This window comes from Trichosurus vulpecula, chromosome 3 (genome assembly GCF_011100635.1).
Source record: "Trichosurus vulpecula isolate mTriVul1 chromosome 3, mTriVul1.pri, whole genome shotgun sequence".
Taxonomy (NCBI): Eukaryota; Metazoa; Chordata; class Mammalia; order Diprotodontia; family Phalangeridae; genus Trichosurus; species Trichosurus vulpecula.
In genome coordinates this window covers 154047518-154072574 of record NC_050575.1, presented here as the reverse complement: position 1 = coordinate 154072574, position 25057 = coordinate 154047518, and the positions used below count along the sequence as shown (strand labels likewise).

Here is a 25057-nt window from a genome sequence, read left to right as displayed (position 1 = left end):
AGCTTATAGCATCATCTGTGGTTCCCTAAATTATAATTCCATCCATCTTGTTGCAAATTAAATGGAACAGAAATGACCCAGCTCTCCCATTCTCCTTCTCTGGAAAACAAAAGTATTAGCCAGGGGCAGGACTAAGAATAACAAAGTGTCAGTTTATACCATGTAATTTAGAAGGATGCAGAATTAACCCAGTAAGACATCGAGGATAGTAGCAAACATCTAAACATCTTTCTCCCATGACTGTCCCTGAAGCCTGTGGTAACCAACTGAATGGGGTAACCAGCTGATTAACCAAGAGTTTGCCAGCACTAGCCACAGACACTATCTTGACTTTTCCCTATGTAACAGAGGCTTTGAATGAAGGGACACAAATCTTTCCAGTTCCCTTCACATCCCATATCTCCCCTAAACCTTACCAAATCTATTTCAGGAACTAGACCATAAAACTAATGGCTCAAAGGAAAACAAAGACCAGATTCACTGAATTCATTTTTAACTGAGTGAAGGAAAAGAAGTTTTTACGAAAATTCTCTTCCCTTAAGACGATCCATGGGTCAACTCAAGAGTAACGGGTGAAATATAATCCAGAGGGCTTTAACCTTGACATTATCACTAATCCCATTTGAACATGTCACAGAAGATAGGGTTCCTCCTCAGGTGAGTGCAGTCAGATCGCTAGCCAGTGCTGGAGCTGAAAAAGAAAAGATTCTTTAAGAATTGGGAACTGCCTTGACTTAAAGGACTTCAGTTCTTTAGGAACTGGTATTGTGCAGTCAGGAAAACTAAGAAAGAATATAAAGGTGACAAAATCCTCCAGAGAGTCAGCTTCATGGAATCTTTGAGACAGTGGGAATTCCAATTTCCTTAAGTCTATACAAGTGTCTACCAGTGTCTGAATTTGGGCCTAGTGAGTGACTTATGTCTGTTGTATAAGTATCTGCCTAGCTCTGTGTGGAGAAACTCATCACTGAAAAGTGGACCTTGAGGCAATGATTTTTTTTCCCACTCAGAGTTACTTGCAAAGGTTATCTGCTAGAACAGAAGGAGTGGGGATCTTCATCAGTAGATGGACTACTCTACTGATGAAATCACTAGATCCTTGAATGAAGGAAGTCTGATATCAATACAGGAGCTACCACAAAAGTCAGGTATGTCTGGAACATGCCTATATCCTTTAAGTATAATGATCAGTGAGACGGACAGCCATAATGTCCTCCCCCAATTCTATTTCTAGTAGCTCTGAAACAGAAAACTGGCCTGGAGCAAAGTTTGGCGGTAATTTTCATGGTTGTGTATGCCAAAGGATTAGAAAGAGAAAGGATTGTAGATTTGGGACTAGAAAGGGCATCTTAGAGACCATCATATCCTACTACATTGAGGCTAAGAGAAGTTAAGTGATTTTCCCAAGGTCGCACAACTAGTAAATGTTACAGACAGGGTTTAAACACAGGCCTTCCTGACTCCAGTGCTCTTTCCAATACATGCTGCTGCATCTCTAAGAATCTACCTCTTTGAAATCTTAGGATCTCACTACCTTCTCTCTATTGCCCAAACCATCCAGTGTTTTGAACAATCCTTCACCCTACTTCATACTGTGAACAAGATATTCAAGGGATAGGAAAAAAGAAAATAAAAAGTTAAGGAAAGTTATGAGAAGTGGAACTAAATCTTGTTCTACTTTTAATAAGAAGCAATCTGTCTCATTTATGCCACCCTAACCAAGTTTTATCCTTCCTCCACTCTTTATGCTCATTTTATACGCCATTGTATTCTTTATCCTTTTCAATTCTCACTTCATTATACTCCCCACATTTGCCTTTTTACTATTTCCATACTTTGTGCATTATTTCAACTCCCCACATGATTCCCCAACAACCCATCATTCAAAATGCATGGAAGAATGAGAGAATAAAGGAAGGGAGAAAAAAGCAATGACTGCTCAGGAAGGAGAGAGCATTGCATAATAGAAAGGGCCCTGGAGTAGAAATCCTGGATTAGAGTCTTGGCTGAAGGCACTCTGCAATATACTAAATTCCAGCTGTGTGACTTTAGGCGAGTCAGTTCCCCTTTCTGGGCCTCATTTTTCTTACCCATAAACTGGGAGGTTTGGTCTAGGTGATTTCTAAAGCTCCTCTACAGCTTTTACATTCTGTAATCCTTGGATAATATAGTTTTGGTCACCAAATCCCAGTTGTTGTAACTTTATATTTTTCTCCAAACCCTACTGCAAAATAGATTATAATTCTAGGAAATTTGTGAAACTCTCCAAACTGCTGGCTTTTTACTCTATATTTTTCCTGGGTGGTTCTGCTTCTGCCACATAAACATAGTGGCCTGACACCCAGCCCTGAAACCTGTTCAAGACATGAGCCTCTCAGGGATGAAGAAGTTCGAGGACACGCACAAACCTTGAACTGCCTGACGTTCCTTTGTGCCACAAGGTGGTGCTCGTTTTCTGGAGTTATGCAGTAAGCCAGTCTCTAAGAATGAAGTAGAAAGAGAAAAGATGTCAGTGCTTCCTGAATATGCCTGCTGCCACTCGAATATAATGGGGCTAATCTAGTAAGTGAATGAAAGGGTTGCCTCAAATAAATAAGTGAATGAATGAATATGAATCCTTCTAATATTCCCTCAACACTCTATGTACACTGTATAAAATACATAGCAAACCATCTTATAAAAACCTATTTGTCCAGTGGGGATGCAGGTTAACCCTACTTTAAGTGAGCCTAGCATATGAAAATCTGAATTTATCATCAAGGAATTAGATGAATATTTCATGAACACCTACTATGTTTAGGTACTACAGGGGATTCAAGGTGAAAAAAATAAGGCTCAGTGTTCTCTATACTCAAAGAGATCTACTAGATTTTAAGCTCCTTCAGAGACTCATGGTATAGTATAGCAGACAGAACAATAGAGTCAGAGGACCTGGGTTCAAGTTTTCACTACTCAAAAAATTACCAGTGTGTCATCTCTCCTCTCTGGGCCTCAGTTTCCTCCTCTGTAAAAATGGTGGGGTTGGATTACACAACCTTCAAGCAGTCAATAAACAAGTATTTACTAAGCACTATATGACAGGAATTGTGGTAAATGCTGAAAATACAGACAAAAGTGGAACAGTCCCTAACTTCAAGGAGATTATACACTATACTGGGGGTGGGGTGGAATGTGTCATATATAAGCATATATAGGAGAAATACAAAATTGATTCAAGGTAGTTTTTGAGAAGGAGGGTATTAGCATCTGAGGGCCAGGGAGCAGTTAAGAAAGGCTCTGCAGTACTTGAACTGGATATTGAAGGAAACCAGGGATTCTCAGAAGCAGAGGAGAAGACAAGCTGCATTCCCTACATTCTCATCTAGCTCAAAATCACACTGGCCTTTTGCCCATAGTTCTAGCATAATGCCTTACACAGAGCAAGATTAATAAATGTTTGTTGAATGTACTCCAGTCTAGTTTGCATGACAAACTCCACACATGTGAAACCATGTTAGATAAACAGAGGACAAAGTAAGATAGACATAGTGGTGTTTGCATCAGTGATTAAAAATAAGTAGATTACTAAGATGACTGGATGACATTTTTGGTGCTCTTCATAGAAATGTATCACAACAATAACAAGAAACACTTGTTAAGTGTTGACTCTCAGCAAATACTATGCTAGGGGCTGGGGATAATACAGATTCAAAATGACAAGCAGTCCCTGCCCTCAAGGAACTTACATTTTCACCCATAATAGCTTTTACCATCCAAACTTGCTTTCCAATGGACAAGATAGGAAAAAAATAACAAGGACTCAAAAAAACTTGAGAAGACCTGGGTTTGAGTCCCAGATTTGCCAGTCAATCATTTTCAATCATTTTATACTACTGGTCAAATTACTTAACCTCTCTGGTCCTTGGTTTCCTTATTTGTAACATAAAAGAATGAAGGGGGATATAGCTCTGATTTCTAAGGTTTATTATAACTTTAACAGAACATACGTAGTCCCTGATATAACATTAGATTCCTACTGGACCTTAATAAAGCTATGTCTCCTTTCTGAAACTCAGTTTCTTTATCTACAAAATTAGAAGGCTGGATTAGGTGATCTATACGGTCCCTTCCATAACTGGTATTATGAAACCTTAAGCCCAAACTACTAATTCTTTTTTTATGGGTGCTGAATGGAAGAAAAGGTTGCCCATTCTCCCTCAACTCTGTCTGTAATCAGTGCTTGATTCTGTCCAGATAGAGTACTTACCTCTCTTAGGGAGCCCTTCAAGCTCAGGAATTTGTAGATAATGTAGACAGGTACTAGTACCATGGAGGAGAGGGCAATGCCCCAGCCCACACAGTTGGCCCACAAAGGGAAGACATAGTCATCATAGTTGAGGGGCTTGAAGTTTATGATGCTGACAATCACCACAAACTAAGGATGGAAGGAGACAACTCTAATCAACTTAACAAATATGAAGCACTTATGTGCAAAATCCTATACTAGATATTTGGGGTACAAATATATGGAGTATACAGTCCTTGCCCTCAAGGAAAAGAGGGAGAGTGGAAGACACACAAAGAATTAAGAACAGGACCTAGCATGTGTATAGTATGTTCTTGATAAATGAGTTTTGAGTGAAATAGAGAGAGAAAAGAAGTAAGAAGAAGAGGAAGAAGAGAAATATAAATAATGGAAATAAGGAACAAAATAAGGAAAAATAAGAGAGGAGAGGATAAAAATGCAGGAAAAAAGGGCAGAGAGAAAACAGAGAGGATAAAGTAGGTGGAAGGTGAGAGGAGGAGAAGAGAATTGGAGAAAGAATATGAGTAAAAGAATCTTCACAAACACTGGATGGGCAAGTGTGAACAGATGACAGTCTATTAAAAGAAAGCCTAGGTGTTTTAGTAAACTGTAGCTTAATACATGTAAATTGTACAACATGATAGCCTACCCACCCAAAGCTACTTTGATCAGCCTTCCTAGTATCCACAATCATAGAGGTAAAAACCCCAATGTATTCTTCCTTGGTCAGGATGCACCTAAATTAATGTGTTTAGTTATCAGTGCCATATTTTAGCAATGCCATTAATAACTTAAAGAGTACCCAGAGGAGAACATGGAAGGAATAGGGAACCCTTAATACAAGGATCAGTTGAAGGAAATAGAATGTTTAGCCTAAAGAAGAGAAAGCAAAGGGGGAAGATGGTAATTGCCATTAAGTATCTAAAACACTGTGATATGGAAGGAATATTAAACATGCTCTGTTTGGCCCCAGAAGGCAGAAACAGTATCAATAGATGGAAGTTATGGAGAGATAAGTTTAGGCTCAATATAAAGACAAAATTACTAATAATCAGAATTGTCCAAAGTGCAATCAGTTGCTTTGGTATGTTCACTTTCACTGGAGACCTTCAAACAAAGCCAAGATGGCCACTTGTTTGAGATCTTGTAGAAAGGATTCTTAGTCAGATGAAGTTTAGACTAGGTTGCCTTTGACATCCCTTCCAAATTTAAGATTCTGTGACTATAGAGGAAAGGGAAGAAAGTGAAGAGAAGGAAAGAAGAGGAAGAAAATGAGAATGAAACTAATAATAAAGAGGTAAAATTTTAGAGCAGGAGAGTGAGGCATTAAACAATCAGGCCCAGTTGGGACAAGGTCAGTCAGTCAATCAGTCAGTCAACAAGTATTTATGAAGCACTATATGTGACAGACATTGTGCTAAGCACTGGTGATAGAGAGAAAGGTGGGGGAATGATCTCTCCTTTCAAATACTGCACATTCTAATGAAGAAGACAAGATTTAAATAACTATATATGTGATATATTTACATATATGTGTGTATAGACTGTTGTGGGGATGGAGTGGAGAATAAGTTCTTTGAACATGTTGAGTTTGAGATATCTATGGGGCATCCAAAATGAGTTGAGTTCACAGTTGGTGAGACAGAACCCCAAGAAAGAGACTAGGACTGAATATATCAATGTGGAAACCTTCTGAAAAGAGATGATATTTGGACTCATGGAATATGACAAGAAAGAAATGGCTCTAAATTAACTACACTGTTATTATTTTCAAACTTTTAACAGCCCTCAGATCCCTGGAGATATAATTCTACCTCTTTCTTTGGAAAATCAAAACTTCTCACCAACAGGAAGGCTGGGCTCACAAATTTCCAGCAGAGCCTCCAGTAGAGCCCTGGTTTGAACCCCATCATCTGCTGAATATCATTGCTGAATCTGTCCACACCTGAGGGATACACAAACACAAATACATACATTAGTCAAATAGAGACCTTTATCCAAGATAAATCACAAACACTGGAATAGATGCCCAAATGCCATCTAGAACAGAAGGGCTACTCTTAATCTGCCCTAGTTTCAGCACCAAGTGGTCTCCCAAACATTAATGAAATTAAACCAATTACTACCACTCTTGGTGAAGCAAAATCCAATGTTGACCAACTCTGAGGTAAAAGGGCTAGAGAGTAATTTTGTTTCTTAAAGGGTATTTGGTATTATTTTTCTATATACCTGTAGAATCAACTCCTGACTGTTGATAGAAACAGAAAAGGACAAATTCTAGACAAATCAAAAGAGTGAACAATCCAATAAATGAGGCATTTTGTGATTATTTGGATTATATGATCCTTTGAGCATCAATTTCCTTTTCTTAACAAAGTTAATCTTAAGACTGATGCTTTGGTACAGAAGAAAGAGTGCTAGTTTTGGAGTCAAATGTTCAAATCCCATCTCCATTACTTATCACATTATAACTTTGGGCCAGTCACTAAACCTCTCTGGGCCTCAGTTTCCTACTCTATAGAATGAAGATGTCCTGTGAGGTCCTTTCCAGCTCTAGATCTTTGTTCCTATAAGATGCTCCTACATACACATCACCTTGTATCTGAGACCAATTGCCCAGGAGTGTGAAGCAAGCCCAAGTTAAGACTTTCATGGTTGATCCATTACATAGGTAATCTAGAGCTATCCTTGTAAATCAAGAGGATCACACAATTACAGTTCACTATTTCTGATATTAAGTGCTGCATAAATCCTATATGCCATGCCAGCGTGGAACTAAGAGTCATTTCTCTAAGACCCCCAGGGAAAAGGAAAAAAAAAACCTTACCATAGAACCATGAAACACCAATGGCTTCCATTAAAACAGCAAATAAGATGGAGGTCCCTGCAGCAAATGTATCCAACAATGTCAACACATATATTCCACCCTGGAGCACAGAATAAAAAAATACATATTCATTTTCATTCACTTAAATTCAACAAACATTTCATAAGTTCCTACTGTGTGCAGAAGACATTGATGGGGTCACATGGTTTTAAAAATGACATTGTCCTGGTCTTAAGGAACTTATGCTCTACAGGGTTGGAGTAAGGTAAGTACCACAACGAGTACCTGGATATGAAATAATATCTTCCCTTAAGCTACTTATCATCTAATGAGTAAGAATATGATATGGAAATGGATTAAGTATAGGACAATATTGTGTATGGGGACAATGTAAAGATCTGTGCAGTGTACTTTTTAGGAAAAACTTGAGAAGGAGAGACCATCTCTCTGTGGGGAGATCAAGAAAGGCATCATGGAGAAGATCATTCCTGAGCAGAACCTTTAAGGATGAAAAAGAGTCTGAAAGATAGAGACAGCATGGAAGAACATCCAAGTCACAGGAGACAGCCTGTAACAGTGAATGGAAATAGAAGATAGCACATTAAATTTGGAGGACACCAATGATCTAGTTGAGCTAGAATGTGGAGTATATGAAGAAGAATAAAATTAAATAGGTCTAAAAAGGTAGGTGGGAAGCAGATTGTGAAGGCCTTTAAATGCCAGGTTAAGGATTTTGTATTTTATCCTCAAGGCAATAGGGGGTCATTGAAAATTTTTGGGCAAGGGAGTAAGGGAACCTATGCCTTAAGAAGATGATTTTGGCAGCTATGCAGAGAATGCATTCATAAAGAGAAGGGCTAAGAGAATAGTTAAGAGTTTCTCATAATAGTCCAAGAGAAAAGTGATAAGGTGTTAATCGAAGGTGACTTTGTAAGGACACAGAAGAGTACTTACTAGGGGTAAGTACCTTACTTGCTAGAAATGTCTGTAGAGTTCGTGTGACTTGGAAACTGACCAGATAAGGATAAAGAAAGAGTCAGGGATAATTGTAAGTACAGAAAGAAAGCTTGGAACCTAAGTGAGAAGAATTTAGTGGTAAATCTTTCTCAAAGTTGGCTTTAGTTCGCCAGGAGGTCAGGCCACAGGGAGAGGGCAGACAGTGAGAATCTCATTTCCATGAGTAGTCACTAGGTACTGTATTTCCCTCTATGTCCATTTTCCCATCCCCTAGAACATGTTTCTGACAAAGTGATTTTCCCAAGAGGTAAGAATAATATTGATATCACAGGATTATAGATGCACATGTGCATATATATTCTGTCACTATCTGTGTGGCCTTGGGTAAGTCATATAATTTCTCTGGGACTCAGTTCCTCATCTGTAAAATAAGGTGGTTGGACTAAAAGGACCCTGAGGTCCCTCTAGTTCTTAATCGATGACTGCTCTGTGCTTTACAAACTGTTTTCAAATTCATTCTATCATTTGATCTTCACAACAATGCTTCGAGGCAAGAATTTTGATCTTTTTTTGGCAAATGAAGAAACTGAGGTCCAGACCAGAGAAATCACTTGCCCACAGCAATGCAGCCAAAATGGTGAAGCTGAGACTTGAGCTCAGGACTCAAGACTCCAAGATCAGGGTTCTGCTATAGCCCCCACTAACAGGCCCATCCACAAGCAGTGGTTGACAAAAACATGACTCCTCTCATTTATACTTATCCTAGTCAATGACTCACCTTTGTAATACAAAACAGAGCCAGCAGGAAAGTGCCAAAGGTGACAGCAAATGTGAAAAGTTTCCTGTGCCGCTTCAGGATCTGGAAGTCATCTGCAAGGCCAGTGATGACAGCCTCCATGCCTCCCATCTAGAGAGAACCACAGCAAGCTCAGAATCCACCTCTGCTATGAACAAAGGAGCTGTGGATGCCCAGAGCCAACAGCATCATGAAGGACATGATGAAGGAGGCAGGGGAGAGGAAGGGGAAGGGGAGGGGTATCAAGGGGCAGGACAGCTCTCCCAGAAGACAGTCAGTACCAAGAAACATAATATCTAAAGACATGTACGGGTCCTTCTTAAGAAAATGGCAAAGCTTCATGAAATGGGCATATGAGACATGTCTTCACTCACGAACAGGCATTATGAGTCTCTCCCTTCACTCCTCATCCTTGTATCACTCTTTTCTTCAGTTCCCATCTAAATCACTAAATCAGCCACTGTGCGTAGGTGCGTACATGCATGAGCTTGTGTAATTAGGTTGTTCCCTGAGTCCCATCCCCTCAGGATTCTGTCCTCTATGAAAGAACTGATAATCTTATAATGCACACTAATTACTTAACATGTTATACCTTGTACTTCTATAATATGTTACATTTTTACATTTTCAAAGTGGTCTTCAGGAGGCCATACTTTACCCTAAAGCCGTACCTCAAACAGACATCATTTTAGGAAACACAAAAAGCCAGTAGGGGTAATACTTCTGATCAGAAAAGGGAAAACTTTGGCTGCCCTTCAAAATATACCATGCGGAGGACAGGAACGTGCTACCCCAAGGCAGGATAAATGAATATGATATGTAAACTGCTTCTATTTGTTTATGATCCAGACATAAGACTGATACCAACCAAGCACCATGGCCCATATACTGTAAAATTCTAGAGGTGTTCCCTCACACAAACACCTTTGGCAGCTATGAATAAGCCACATTTTGAATTCATTGTTAGAGGCAGTCTGGTATAATTGAAAGCATACTAGAATAGGAAGGAGCAAGGGTATTCAGCTCTAGCCCTTTCTCTGTTGATAATTTTCTGTGTGGTAGAGGTCAAGTCATTCAATCTCTGTGAGATTCCATTTCCTCATCAATTGAATAGTAAGGATAACCTCTGTCCTCCTAGATGCCCTCCTAGCTATCCTCCCAGATGCAGAGTTATTGTACAGATTAAATGAGATCATACCAATAAAAGTACTTTGGTCACTCTAAAGTTCTCTGAACATCTGAGGGGTTGTTTTATAAAGTAATTCTACATTAATTACATTATATTTTCAAAGCTCTTCACAGATGATTACTGCCCCCACCGACCCAGGTTGGAGTGGCTAGACAATATATTATTATCCTCATTCGACAAATGAGAAAGTTAAGGGTGATTTATTCAACTTTCTTAGGCCTCAATTTCCTTCTATGTAAAATGAGAGGGTTTCACTAGATGGATTCTGGGGTGCCTTCCAGCTCTGGCATTTCATATGCAAAGAACCATTCCAGCTCTGAGATTCTAATTTCCAAGACCTCTTCCAATTGTGACATTCTGCGTTCTAAGTTCCCTTCCACGTTTGACATTCCTGATCTAAGGCCCCTCCAGCTCTGACATTCTATCATTCTTATTCCAAAGCATTTGTCAGTCTGGATTTTCTGATGTTAGCCCACATTTCTTCTCCAGTCACAAGGGTCCTGGACTACACATTCTGGTGTGACTCAAGTTTTGAAGCCTTTATGCCCTGGAATGGAGGGAGCACTCTTGCCCTGAGGAAACTAAGAGGAAGAGAGTAGACTGGGGAACACACACCGAGCTATCAATACCCAGGGCCAACAGCATGACGAAGAACACTATGGCCCAGAAGGTGGATCCTGACAAGGTGGAGATGGCTTCTGGATAAAGGATGAAAACCAAGCCAGCACCTGAAAGACAGAAAAGGAATACATCCTGTCAGCTGTCATAGCTGGCACCACTGTACACTGAAGACTTAGATTCTGAGATGCTGTCCTGAGGGAGAAATCCTTTCTACATGTTCCTCCTTGACACTAACAACATTCTTGGAGCTTAGACAGCTCTGGCCTCAGCTGAAGTCCCCTGTCTTCGTCCTGGCACAGTTAACACCAATGAATCAGAGGCAAAATGTGGGGGATCTCCACTTGACTTGTTCTAGGCTATTTTCTCCATCTCATCCTCCTTTCTCTCTTCCAGTCAAACAATACTCATCCTTCATGGCCCAGCTCATGGTTCACCTCCTTTGCAAAGCCTTCTCTGACTTTTCCCATGCAATACCTCTCTCTTTTGAGCTGCCTTGCAAAAATATTTGCTTCATCTAGACTAAAACTTGGTCATAGACATTCCTGCATTGTTCTTTGGTTGTTTCCTATGAGAATATCTCAGTCAACAGTCAGTTACCAAACCTGTCCTTGCTGCTGTACCCCTGGTTTTAGAAGAAATTTCGAATTTGAGGATTGAAAATATTTAATAAATTGATGGCTCTCAGTGACCTGCTTGTGGGTTGAAAAATTACTTCTTAGAGAGGTAGAATGGTGGAGGTTAAAGAGTCCTAAGTCTTAGAAGTGAGGGGATTTGGATTTGAGGCCTAGAGGCTTTGCAACTCCCACCCCTTTGAATTCCTTACTTCCTTCAAAGCTCAGCTCAAGCACTAGATTTCTCCATGAGGCCTTTCCTGTTGTTGTTAGTGCCTCCTGAAACAATTGTGTATACATTTTTGCATTTATTTGTATGTGAGTTGTTTTCCCCAAAAGAATGAAAGTTCCTGCTTGAAGGACTCTTGTAGGGATTGTTTTATTTTTATTTTTAATTGCCATTGACTAGTATGGCGTAAATATGGAATCAATGCTTGTTAAGTGAATGAAAGTCAATATAACCCCTCTAAAATTTAGTTTTCTCATCTGTAAAATGGGAATAATGATAATAATAATAATAATAATTGCATTAACTATCTCACAGAGGTATTGTGAGGAAGTTGCTTTCCAACATTTACATACTATGAGAATAGCTATTTATTAATTCATGGAGGTATCCCAGAGTCAGGAGGCAACATGGAGTCTTAGATAGGGCTAGAGTTGGAGTCAAGAAGGGTTCAAATCTTGCTTCTAGAAATATTTAACTGGATGTGTGACCTTGGTTAATTCATTTAACATTTGTATGTCTCAGGCAACTCCCTTGGACCCATCTACTAAGCCATGAGTGGAGAACCTGTGTCTCAAGGCCACCTGTGGCACTCTCGGTCCTTAAGTGCAGCCCTTTGACTGAATCCAAACTTCACAGAACAAATTTGTTGACAAAATAAAATGAGACAAAGTATATCAAAGTACATAGAGGATCTTTTTGCGATTTAATTTTTTTCCCAATTACATGTAAAAACAATTTTTAACATTTATTTTTTAATTTTGAGTTCTAGATTCTCTCCTCCCTCCCTAAAACAGCAAGCCATCTGATATAAGTTATACATGTGCTATAATACAAAACATAAATAGACTATCTGAGAGTCAGGAAGCCCTGGGTTTGAATCTTGACTCTAACTCATACTAGTGAAGTCACCATGGGCAAATCACTTCACTTCTCAGCACCCTGGGTAGCTAATCTAAGATTCTAAGTCAGGGGTGGAGAACCTGCAACTTTGAGGCCAAATGTAGCCCTCTAGGTTCTCAAGTGCAATCCTCTGACTGAATCCGAACTTCACAGAACAAATCCTCAAGGGATTGTATTTGTTAATTGTTAATAATTGTGAACACAAATATTATTATTTGTTCTGTGAAGTTTGGAATTCAGTCAAAGGGCCACAACTGAGGACCTAGAGGGACACATGTGTCCTCAAGGCTGCCAGTTCCCCACTCTTGTTCTAATTTATAGCAAGGTGTTACTTTTGAATCCGAAGGGAGTTTCCACACAAGGAATTGCCCATTAGCAATTAAACCACAAATATAGACTTTTCATCTTCTGTGCCACACCCCCAATCTGGATTAGGAATAGAACTAGATTAAAAAAGTTTTAGTTTTAAAGAGCTGAGGCTGAGTCTCCCTACCTTCTGTTGCCACATCTTCAATCTTGACCTTATGTTCATGAGCCATGTAGCCCAATATGGAGAAGATGGCAAATCCAGAGATGAAACTTGTGACACAGTTTATAGTGCTAGTTAGCAGAGCATCCCTGAGGTAAAAAGATGAAGACTGTTAGAGCTTGCAAGGAATGGAAGAAAGGATGTCATTCATTAACTGAATTCTACCTCTGGTGATTCTTCCAATATCATCTATTCCTGACCTTTTGGTGAACTCAAAAAGTTTACTGTGCTGGGGAAAATCACCAAAAATCAAGCTGATCTGAGTGGCAGGTCAGGAATCTCCCACCTCCAGGGCTGCCTGCCCAACACACAAAACACATTAATTTACCTGTCCTTATCTATAGGTTCAAAGATACTCATAACCTAGGATATATGAATACCCAAGAAAATCTAGAACCTTGCTTTGCTGTTGGTGTTATTGTGTTTTGATTGTTGATGCCTTCTATCGGCTCTTTCATTTGGCTGGCCTGAGTTCTGGATGCCTTTGATAAGTACATCCAATGAATTGCTTCTTCTAAGGCCCAATTTAGGCACAATCTTCTCAAAGAAGCCTTCCTTGAATTCCTTGACTGATTCCAGAATCAGAGAACTAATTGAACTTATAGGCCACCTAGTCCAACTCATATCCGAGAAGCCTCTCTATGACTCAAGAGGCCAAGAAGGCCCAAGAGCCTTCACTTGAAGATCCCTAATAATGAAGAGACATTTATTTTCTAAGACATTTCATTTCATTTACCATAACTCTAAATGTTAAGAAGTTTGCCATTACCTAAAGCCTAAATTAGCTTCCTTGCAGCTTTTACTAATTTCTTCTAGTCCTTTCTTCTGAGGCCAAACAAAAGACAACAGACTCTTCACTCTTCAATGTGGTATTTCTTCTAATATCTTAAAGCTGCTATCTTGTTCTCTCCAAAGTCTACTCAAGGTTACAAATCTCTTATTCCTTCACAAGTAATCTTTGCATGGCATTGGGTCCAGTCTTTTACCATGCTGGTTGCCCTCTTCTGGACCTGCTTGAAATTATCTGTCTTTTTCAGAATGTGGTCTTGCACAGACTAAACATTGTGCTCCTGATACCTCTCTTAATGCAGCCTCTCCTCATACCATGAGTTTTTTTGGTTTCCTTGGCACACTTTTGGCATATATTGAGCTCACATACCATTAAAACACTTAGACCTTTTGCATGATTATTGAGTAGTCATGCCTCCCCAGTTCTGTACTTCCAAAGTTGACTTTTTGGACCCAGGGAGAGAACTTTATATTTTTCCCTATTAAATTGCATCTTAAAAGTTGGTATGATATTAGAGCTAGCTAACCATGAAGCCATAAAGACCTGGCTGCAAGTCTCTGTCTCTGACACAGACTAGCTATGTGAGTGGCAAATAAGCTGCTGTGAAGGTGCCCATCTGCATTGGTAGAGGTAGTTCCTTGCCTTGAGCTCCTTACCTTGAGAAAATCACAGGTCCAGTCTTCAAAATTAATCCTACTTGATTTGTTCTGTCCATTTTCAAGTTTTTCCTCATACTTTGGGACTTGGTTTTACACTTAGCATATTCTAAGATACATGTGTCACAACTTCCTGCCTCACTCAACATCTTATCTTCCTTCTTTTACTCACTCACTACAGCATTCCCTCTTTTCCCCACCAATCATATTCATTTACATCAAGTTACAACTGACATGACTTCTTTCTTCATTCTTCAATACTTCTCAGCTTCATTACACATTCTTTTGGGTCAGAAGAAGATGTAGTTCTACATCTCATGAAGGCCAATTCTTCCCTGGTGCCCTTGACCCCATTGCCTTCAGCCTCCTCTAAGACCTTGCTCCATTAGTCAACCCTTCTCTCACTCATCAGCAGCATCTCTTCCTCCATCTGCTTACAGATAATTAGGTCTCCCTAGGTCACGATAAAAATAGAAAACAAAAAACCTTCTAACTCATATTCTATTGCCAACACCCTCTATCCTTCCTCCATCAGCCCTTCATGTTCAGTTTTCTGGGGGTGGGGGGAAGCTTCCATTGTCTTTTCACCTCCTTGAAATCTGGCCTTTGCCTTTGACTTTCTGCTGAAAACTACTCTCTCCCTCAAATCCATCAGTGACATCCTAATTATAAAATCTATTGGCTTTTTTTAGGTCTTCATCTTCCTGGACCTCCCCACAGCTTTTGAACATTCTGAGTTTGTTTCCTCATCTGTAAAATGGTGATAATACTTGTACTATCTACTTTATGCTTAATAACTGTTCTTTGTTATATAATCTGGATCTCTCTTTTTCTAGCTGATGACCTCATCTCATCTATCTGATGACCTCTACTCTGTTCCTACCTATATGACATAAAGAGACTTCTAGGGAAGCTGGAATCCTTGAATATTCCTTTCCTTTTGCCTCTCTACCTTGTGTCTATTCTGGGAAGGTTCTGAATTGCGAATGAAGAACACCCATATAACCCATCAACTAATCAGAGAAAAGAAATTTCACCCAATCCCAAAGTAGTTTCTCACCTGTAACAGTTGTTGTCAAACTTGTTGTAACTGGCAAATGCAATTAAAACACCAAATCCAGCTCCTAATGAGTAGAATATCTGAGTGGCTGCATCAATCCACACCTGTGAAAAGAAAACAAGGGTGCCAATAAATCTGTCTTCCTTTTCCTTGACCATGTAGAAACAGACCACTTAGTTGATGTAAAAGGTAAGCGAGGTGTTTAATTGTTTTCATTATGATGTGCACTCTTTGGTCATACAGTAATCGAGTGCTTGTTCATACAGCACAAATAGGGCAAAGAGTGTGTTTCCTAGCCTTAATATGGGAGGGGTAATTTCCTGTAGTCCATAGGCTTTTATTATTGTGCATAACTATTAGAAAACCTCATCTACTGATCAATTTTATGTATCTGAATATCAGCAAATTGATGGTTTTTTTCCAGTAATCTTTTCTCATCTGTACCTTAGTGTCCAATGTCATGCTTACTCATTAGACATTTCAAACAAATTCTTAATATTTAAAAAATAAACAACCTCTTTGCCATAGTACTAGTTTTGTTTACGTAATCTGCATTTGGTATTAGTGGTCGCAATTGTATTAAAATCAAAAGCTGATTTTTAAGGCATACATGATTTAAAATGATGCCAATCTTTTGTTTCATACCAATAATTTAAAAGTTGATATGCTCAAGAAATTTGCACAGCACTAAAGCATGAGCTAGTTTCATCTAAAACTGTAAAAATATAAAAGATTTTATATTTTTTCACTGGGAAGAAATTCTTCCTGGGTGAAATTACAAATATGTGTAGAATATATTTAATAAAAATCTTATAAAATACTTAACTATAGAATTTAAATATAGATTGGCGTGTAGTATAATAGAACAATATTCCATATAAATAGCTTTAGGCTTCACAGAAATTAAAGTCACAGGCTGACATTGTGTTCTGTTAAACATACATGTAAACGTTTCCAGATGGTCAACATCATTTAAATGTAATCAGGTTATTTTATTCATTGTTATCGCTTTGATGAAAAGGCTTTATATGCAGTAGATCTACAAAAATATTGTTCATACTGATCAGAATTAAATTTGTATAGAGCAGAGTTTTAAAACAAATTGTAAATAGTACTAAACATTTTCTTTCTGCAACCTGTACTGATAAAATCCTCCTGTAAACTAAATAAAAGAATATTGTAGTGCAAAAAAAAAAAAGGTAAGCGAGGCTGCAATAATATTTCTAAGCAGATGTGAGCAGTTGTCATACTGGTACTATGATCACATTCTGTCTTTCAACAAAATTAACCTCTTTCTTCTTATTTTCCTTTTTTGCTGACCAGCAGTCATAAATACGCTTCTCCCTCTTGGTATGTGGAATTCCTTTTCCAACCAAGACAGAGGTATTTGCTAGAGGCATACTACCAGTGTGGAAAGAGTTTTGGTTTTGGGATTGGAAAGCCTGGTTTTGAATGCTGGGATTTGACATTTATTAATGATGTAATCAGGGACAAGCCATTTTCCCACTTGGAGTCTTAGTTTCTTCATCTGTAAAAGGGGATAATTATATTTGTACTACCTACTATGCAGAGTTATTAGGAAGGCACTCTGTAAACATTAAAGCCCTTTGTAAACATTACAGGAATAAAGAAATGTATAGTGGTTCTATTTTTATTGTGCCCAACCAGGAGCTGACATCATTGCCATGCACTGACTGGACCAGTCTGCACAGAGACCTGCATTTCATTTTTAGTCCTTAGCTCCATCATGAATTCACTATAACATCCTGAACAAGTGACCTTATCTCTTACTGTCTCAGTTCACTGGCTTCAAGAAAGGGACATTGATCCATGTATTATCTACTTTAAATTCCTCTCATGAAGAGCAAAAGAAGAGTACAGATCTAGAGAGAAGAGAGACTTCAGAGTTCATCTAGTCTGACCCCTACATTTTTTTCAGATGAAGAAATTGAAGCCAAGGGACATTAAGTGACTTGCTCAAAGTCACATAGGAATCAGAGAGAAGATTTGTCTTCTGACTCAAGTATCAGTATTTTTTCTACTGTACTGAGACAACAATATGAATGAAAACACTCTGGAAACAATTGAATGCTCTAGAAATTGTGGTCACAGAGACTTCTACCATAAGTCATAAACAAGTGCCTAAATCCTATAGAGTGATTGAGCAACTTGTCTATGGTAACATAGCTAAAATCAGAGCTGATATTTGAACCCAAGTCTTCCAACTCTAGAATCATTTTTTTTCAAATGTACTACAATAGCAATATGTTTAAAAGTACTCTGGAAAATATACTTTATAGAAACGGTGCATATAGTTAATTCTTTCTCCCATAAGTCCAAAGTAGTGGCCTAGGGCATAAAGAAGTTAAATGACGTGCCTAAGGAAACAAATCTTATAAGTGTCAGAGGTGGGATTTGAACCAGGTCTTCCTCTATCCAAATCTTGGATTCTATCCATTATGCAGCATTGCTTCTATTCTAGAAATACAAAGGATTATTATCATGACATAAGATGAAAAAGAGAGACACTGTTATGATGACATGAGAATACTTGAAGAGAGGGAAATCTTGGGAATTGGCTCAATACTAGTTCTTCACTTTGTTTCCTCTTAAAGTCCCCAAACTGTTCAGCTAAGTGGGAATCTTTCCTATTCCCTGCCACTCTATGGTGAGAAATCATGTGGCCCATTACTGATCTCTCCCTATCAACCTGGGATATGAAGAAGTAAAAAGAAAGAGAATCCAAACTTTCCTTGGCTGTCCTAAGCCTTCCCCACATTGACCTTTGTCATGCCCTATCATAGGAAGAAATGAGAAACAAAAGGGGAAGGGGTAGTAGTTTGGGTCAGGGGTGCAAAGAGTAAAGAAGTTGTGGTTGAGGGGTCAGGGGCTGAAGGAATATAAAGCCTGACACTTAGGGAAGGAGGTAGGGGCAAGGACATGGATGGTAAGGGCATGGGATTGGGAGGAGAAGGAGGTGGGTATAGGACTTTACACAGGGTAGGGATGGGCACATGACTAGTGCCCTCCTATAAGTAAGGAGAATAAGGTCTATGGATTTGCTCTCATCTTTACATAATCATAGAATTTAGGGCTAGAAGACATCATCTAATCCAATTACCTAATATTACAGATGAGGTTATATAATTTAGCCAAGGTTATTAAGGAACATAGTGAAGATTCAAACCCAGGTCTTCCAACTCAAAATCCAGCATTTTTTCCACTGCACTGTGGCAAAAAATCACACTTAGATTAGAAAAATTCACAGCATAATTCCAGACTTGAAGTCATAGGATCATTGAATCAGGCTCGTTCATGATTACACATGTAGCAAGTTTCAGGTCTGGTATTTGAACTCAGATACTCTGACACCAAACTAGGCTAAGAAAGAAAGACAGACACTGACCGTGGCCTCCTTTAGTCTTCGGAAATCAATGTGCAGATAGGCAGTGATTCCATTGTAGGCACCTGGCAGGGTGATTCCATGAATCAGCAACACAAAGAGTACAAGGTAGGGCAAAGTGGCTGTGATCCAAACAACCTAGGGGAGAAAACAGGTGCCAGCGTTAAATGACCCAACATCAGAACAAGCTGGAAACTCATCATTCTGAAGGTCCAGGTCATTCCTTTAAAATCAGTCCTCCCCACTTTATTATTTGTTTCTCCATTCATCTAGTAGTTTGAAGGCTGTCTTGTAGTAGGAGAGAACAGGTTTATGAAATTTAAATAAAATATTTGATGTGTAGGTCCCCATAATTTTGAATTTTTAGAGATGGTAGCATTTCCTAATTTTGAGTTATGAGTGTCCCAAAGGCAATGGAAAGATGCATGATTGGTGTGAGCAAGTTTACAGTAGATCACCAACAATGGCATACACCAAAAGAGATAAAGTAGATATCACCAAGAGTATGTATGTACATAAAAGGAGATGGACCAATCATGTAGAGAGTGAGAGATGCAAAGGACATATTCCCCTGTGACCTCTATCTCATCTGATGGATCATTTAGTACCAGAAAACTTTAGTAATAAAGTAGATTTTGTTCTTTGATCTACTCTAGATGCCAAAACTATAAGGAAATAAAAGTGACTCAGAAAGTCTAGGGCTGCTGAAGACCCAAGATTTCTGTTGGATGCCCATGAGTATCCCCAATGCTTAGCACAATGCCAGGTACATAGTGGGTGCCTAATAAATGCTAGTCGACTGACTATTAAAAACCTAAAATAACGTCTCCTCTATGGAAAAATTCTCTCTTTGGGATTTATGGAAGAACACGCACAAGAATCATACAAGAATAACAAAGTATATATGTTACCAGTGAAGACAGATCAATGATTTTTGAAGCATAGGAGCATTTAGTGAGCGGGATGGTCTCATAAAATCTTGTATTTATCTAAATGAAATAGTTGCAATTTGACCTCAATCTTGTTTCCTGGCATAACAAGGAATTTTTATAATATAACGTAACAGCCTTATTACCCTCATTAACATTTGAATGTTGCAATGCATTTGTACATACATTGTTGTAAATTATTTCTATCCTTATTTGTACTTTATCTCCCTCTTTGACTTTAAGCTTGTATTTTGTAGCTTCCTGGACCTAATGTTTTATACATAAGACTTGGTACATATCTGTTGAACCAAGTCCTCTCACTCTAAAACAGTTCAGGACTTTGACAAGACAGACACATTGATTCACTGTTGGTAGAGCTGTGGTCCACCCATTCTGGAAAAAAAAATATGGAATTATGCCAAGAAAGTAACCCCAACATGTCCATGCCCTTTAGTTTAAAGATTCCCACTGCCAGGTAGAAATCCCACAAGGAAATTAAAAAGAGGAAAAAACGGAAGATGGCGGCTAGAAAGCAGGGACTTGCACAAGCTCCCCACCACATCCCTCCAAAAACCTATTAAAATGGCCCTGAACAAACTCTAGAACTGCAGAACCCACAAAGTAGCAGAGGGAAGCAGGGATTCAGCCCAGGACAGCCTGGATGGTGACTGGATGAGGTCTATCATGCACAGAGTGGAGGGGAGCGGAGCTCAGCATGGGAGGCAGCAGGACCAGCCAGACCAGGAGCTGGGCAGAACAGGCCCTAGCACCCTGAATCAGTGAGCTGTGGCAGTTACTAGACTTCTCAACACACAAACACCAAAGACAACACAGAAGGTTAGTGGGAAAAGCTGCGGGGGACAGAGTTCACCATTAGGCCACCACCCCAGGGGCAGTGGTGGAGGTGCAGCTACAGAAGTACAGCTGCAGTTACTTCCAGTCCCAGGCCCAAGTGGTGGGAGGAATTAAGTGGCAGATCACAGCAGGAGTGCAGAGCCTCCTTAAGATTTGCTTCAGGTCTGGGTTGGCGGTTCTTGAGGAAGGAGGAGTGCTGGGTTGGCAGAGCTGGCTGTGTAGAAATACCTCTGAAATCAACGGCGCATCCCCTCAAGCTTGAAACAAAGTACTCTTTGCTCCACAAGCAGTCATACCCCGACAAAAAACTCAAGGGTCAAGTAAGTTGGCTGGGAACATGGCCAGGCAGGGAAAACACACCCAGATTCAGTCTCAGACTTTGGAATCTTTCTTTGGTGACAAAGAAGACCAAAACATATGGCCTGAAGAAGTCAACAAAGTCCAAGAGCCTACACCAAAAGCCTCCAAGAAAAACATGTACTGGTCTCAGGCCATGGAAGAGCACGAAAAGGAGTTGGAAAAGCAAGTTAGAGAAGTAGAGGAAAAATTGGGAAGAGAAATGAGAAGGATGCAAGAAAACCATGAAAAACAAGTCAATTACTTGCTAAAGGAGACCCAAAAAATACTGAAAAAAATATTGAAGAAAACAACACTTTAAAAAATAGACTAACTCAAATGGCAAAAGAGCTCCAAAAAGCCAATGAGGAGAAGAATGCCTTGAAAGGCAGAATTAGCCAAATGGAAAAGGAGCTACAAAAGACCACTGAAGAAAATACTACCTTAAAAATTAGATTGGAGCAAGTGGAAGCTAGTGACTTGATGAGAAATCAAGATATTATAAAACAGAACCAAAGGAATGAAAAAATGGAAGACAATGTCAAATATCTCATTGGAAAAATCACTGACCTACAAAATAGATCCAGGAGAGAGAATTTAAAAATTATTGGACTACCTGAAAGCCATGATCAAAAAAAGAGCCTAGATACCATCTTTCAAGAAATTATCAAGGAGAACTGCCCTGATATTCTAGAGCCACAGGGCAAAATACAAATTGAAAGAATCCCCCTATCGCCTCCTCAAATAGATCCCAAAAAGAAAACTCCTCGGAATACTGTCACCAAATTCTAGAGCTCCCAGATCAAAGAGAAAATACTGCAAGCAGCCAGAAAGAAACAATTTAAATATTGTGGAAAAACAATCAGGATAACACAGGATCTGGCAGCTTCCCCATTAAGGGACCGAAGGGCTTGGAATACGATATTTCAGAGGTTAATGGAGCTAGGATTAAAACCAAAAATCACCCACCCAGAAAATCTGAGTATCATGCTCCAAGGCAAAATATGGATTTTCAATAAAATAAAGGACTTTCAAACTTTCTCAGTGAAAAGACCAGAGCTGAATACAAAATTTGACTTTCAAACACAAGAATCAAGAGAAGCAGTAAAAGGTAAACAAGAAAGAGAAATCATAAGGGACTTCCTAAAGTTGAACTGTTTTGCTTACATTCCTGCATAGAAAGATGATGTATATGATTCATGAGACCTCAATATCGTAGTAACTGAAAGGAATAAGTACATATATATACATATATATATATGTATGTATAGTATATATATATACGTGTGTGTGTATGTGTGTCTATGTATGTATACATGTAGGTATATATATATATATATATATATATGCACACACACACACACAAAGGGCACAGGATGAGTTGAATATGAAGGGATGATATCTAAAAAAATTAAGGGATAAGAGAGGAATATATTGTTAGAGGGAGAAAGGGAGAGATAGAATGGGGTAAATTATCTCACATAAAAGTGGCAAGAAAAAATGGTTCTGCAGGAAGAGAAGAGGGGGCAGGTGAGGGGGAATGAGTAAATCTTGGTCTCATGGGATTTGACCTGAGAAGGGAATACCATATACACTCAATTGGGTATCTTACCCAAAGGAAAGAAGAAGGAAGAAGATAAAAAAGGGGGGACAATAGAAGGGAGGGCAGACGGTGGGAGGAGGTAATCAAAAACACTTTTGAAAAGGGACAAGGTCAAGGGAGAAAATTCAATAAAGGGGGATAGGTTAGGAAGGAGTTAAACATAGTTAATCTTTCACAACATGAGTATTGTGGAAGGGTTTTACAAAATGATATGCGTGTGGCCTATGTTGAATTGCTTGCCTTCTTAGGGAGGGTGGGTGGGGAGGGAAGAGGGGAGAGAATTTGGAACTCAAAGTTTTAAAAACAGACGTTTGAAAACAACAACAACAACAAAGTTTTTGCATGCAACTAGGAAATAAGATACACAGGCAATGGGGCATAGAAATTTATCTTGCCCTACAACAGAAGAAGAGAAAGGGGGATGGGAGGGGAGTGGGGTGACAGATGGGAGGGCTGACTAGGGAACGGGGCAACCAGAATATATGCCATCTTGGAGTGGGGGGAGGGTAGAAATGGGGAAAACATTTGTGATCCAAACTTCTGTGAAAATCAAGCTGAAAACTAAATATATTAAATAAATTTTTAAAAAATTTAAAAAAAACAGGAAAAAACAGCTCTACCTCCATGAAAACAGTTTTAGAAGCACTTTCTGTAGGATCAGAGGAAACTGGAAACAAAGAAGATGCCCATCAATTGGGGAATGGCTAACATATTGTATATAGGAATAAAATGGAATATTATTGTGCCAGAAGAAACAAAGAATATGAAGTATACTAGGAAACTTCAGAAGACTTATATGAACCTACACAAAGTAAGATAAGCAGAATCAGAAAAATGATATATAGGACTACAACAATGTAAGTAGGATGACTAAAACCAAAAACAACCTATACATGTATATATATATATACATATATATATATATATATACACACACACACACATACATACATATATACATGCACACACACACATATATATGTATGTGTATATATATGTACACACATATATACACATATGTGTGTGTACTTAATTATATGTATGTATGTACATATATACATACACATACAGATATATACATGTATATATATACAGATAAATATATATATATATATTAAATGCTAGTAAACAAGCTTGGTCTCAAAGAAGAGATAAGAAAGTACACCTCCCCTTATGCTTTACAAAAATGGGAGCTGATAGGTATAGTCATTACATATACATAGTGTCAGATTTGGTTGATGTGTTGACTAGTTTTAATGAACTGCTTACTTTTTTCTCTCTTCTTATTTTTTTTGTACTGGGCATAGCCATCTGGATGGGTGGGGAATATACACATATATGCATATATGTATGTGTGTGCATGCATGCATGCTTGCGTGTATGTATGTGAAAGTATGTAAAAACAAAAGACATTGCCACAAATAGATATTTCTTGAATAAATGCATATGAAAGACTGACTTGGCGTTTGACAGACAGAAGATGCTGTTCATAAAGAATAACATGAGTTGATCATGCCACATTGCTTAGATTATCAAAATCAAATCCCTAAATCCCTGCCAGGAAGCAGGCATGGGGAGACCTGCCTATGTAGAGTATGGGCCAAGGGACATGATCAAGGGCCCCAGCTCCACAAAGGAAAGTGAGGAGGAAAAGAGCCATGAAGATTCCAGTCCATTCCCTGAAAAGATGTCATTTTTTTCCCTTGTATATAGACATATACACCCACATTCAAAAATAATCATTTAATGAGGAGCAGCTCAGACTTTTTTTTAAAAAGCTTTCTTGGAAGCTCTCCTTGGTTGCACAAGATTTGGTTTAGCTATCTACGATCCTGTGATGACATGTTAATTACTTGCCATAGATTGTGTTAGCCCATTATCAAGCATCTTATGTGCACGTGTTTCCTATTCACACTTCCTGTAAACAAAGAGCACATGGCTTTGAGATCTTTACCTGTGTCTGCCAATGCCTCATTCATCCAGCCAAGGCACAGCAGATGGATAAGCTCTAGAACTAGGAATTCAGGTTCTGTTCCTAGGAGTTACAACAAGTTAGAGCCCTCAGTGTAGAGAATCACAAAGGGCCACTTAGATGAGGGAATCACAGAGCCTCAAAGCTGAAAGGGACCAGAAACTTTTAATATTTAGTCTGCCTAAAGTTTCCATGCAGTGCAATGGTCTTGAAGGAAATAAAAAGGAGCATGGGTCAGAAAAGTACTGAGAAGGGGGTGTGGTATGGGATTACATATTAAGAACTGAAAGAGACCTTACACGTCATCGAGTTCAATACTTTTTAAAAAAAATGTACAGATGAGGAACATGAGAACCAAAGAAGGTAGGTGACTTTGCCCAACATCACGTAAGTAATAAGGAACGGAACTAAGGTTCAAACCAAGCCCTCTGATTGCAGTGTGGTGAAATGGAAAAAAATTTCTCAACTTAGGGTCATAAGAACTGAGTGCAAATATCAAGTCTACACTG

General features: G+C 38.9%; 1 protein-coding gene across 1 annotated transcript in view; it reads right to left on the bottom strand.

Annotated features, from left to right (window-relative positions):
• Nucleotides 1-667: 667 nt before the first annotated feature.
• Nucleotides 668-25057, bottom strand: part of SLC6A2 (solute carrier family 6 member 2) — a 68329-nt gene continuing 43939 nt past the window's right edge. The window contains exons 5-14 of the mRNA XM_036750679.1: nt 18857-18991; nt 15451-15554; nt 12909-13033; nt 10670-10782; nt 8848-8976; nt 7113-7212; nt 6130-6230; nt 4247-4414; nt 2409-2480; nt 668-691 (exon numbers count right to left, since the gene is read on the bottom strand). Coding sequence (XP_036606574.1) covers nt 668-691; nt 2409-2480; nt 4247-4414; nt 6130-6230; nt 7113-7212; nt 8848-8976; nt 10670-10782; nt 12909-13033; nt 15451-15554; nt 18857-18991 — 1071 coding nt within the window. The remainder of the gene's footprint in view (nt 692-2408; nt 2481-4246; nt 4415-6129; nt 6231-7112; nt 7213-8847; nt 8977-10669; nt 10783-12908; nt 13034-15450; nt 15555-18856; nt 18992-25057) is intronic.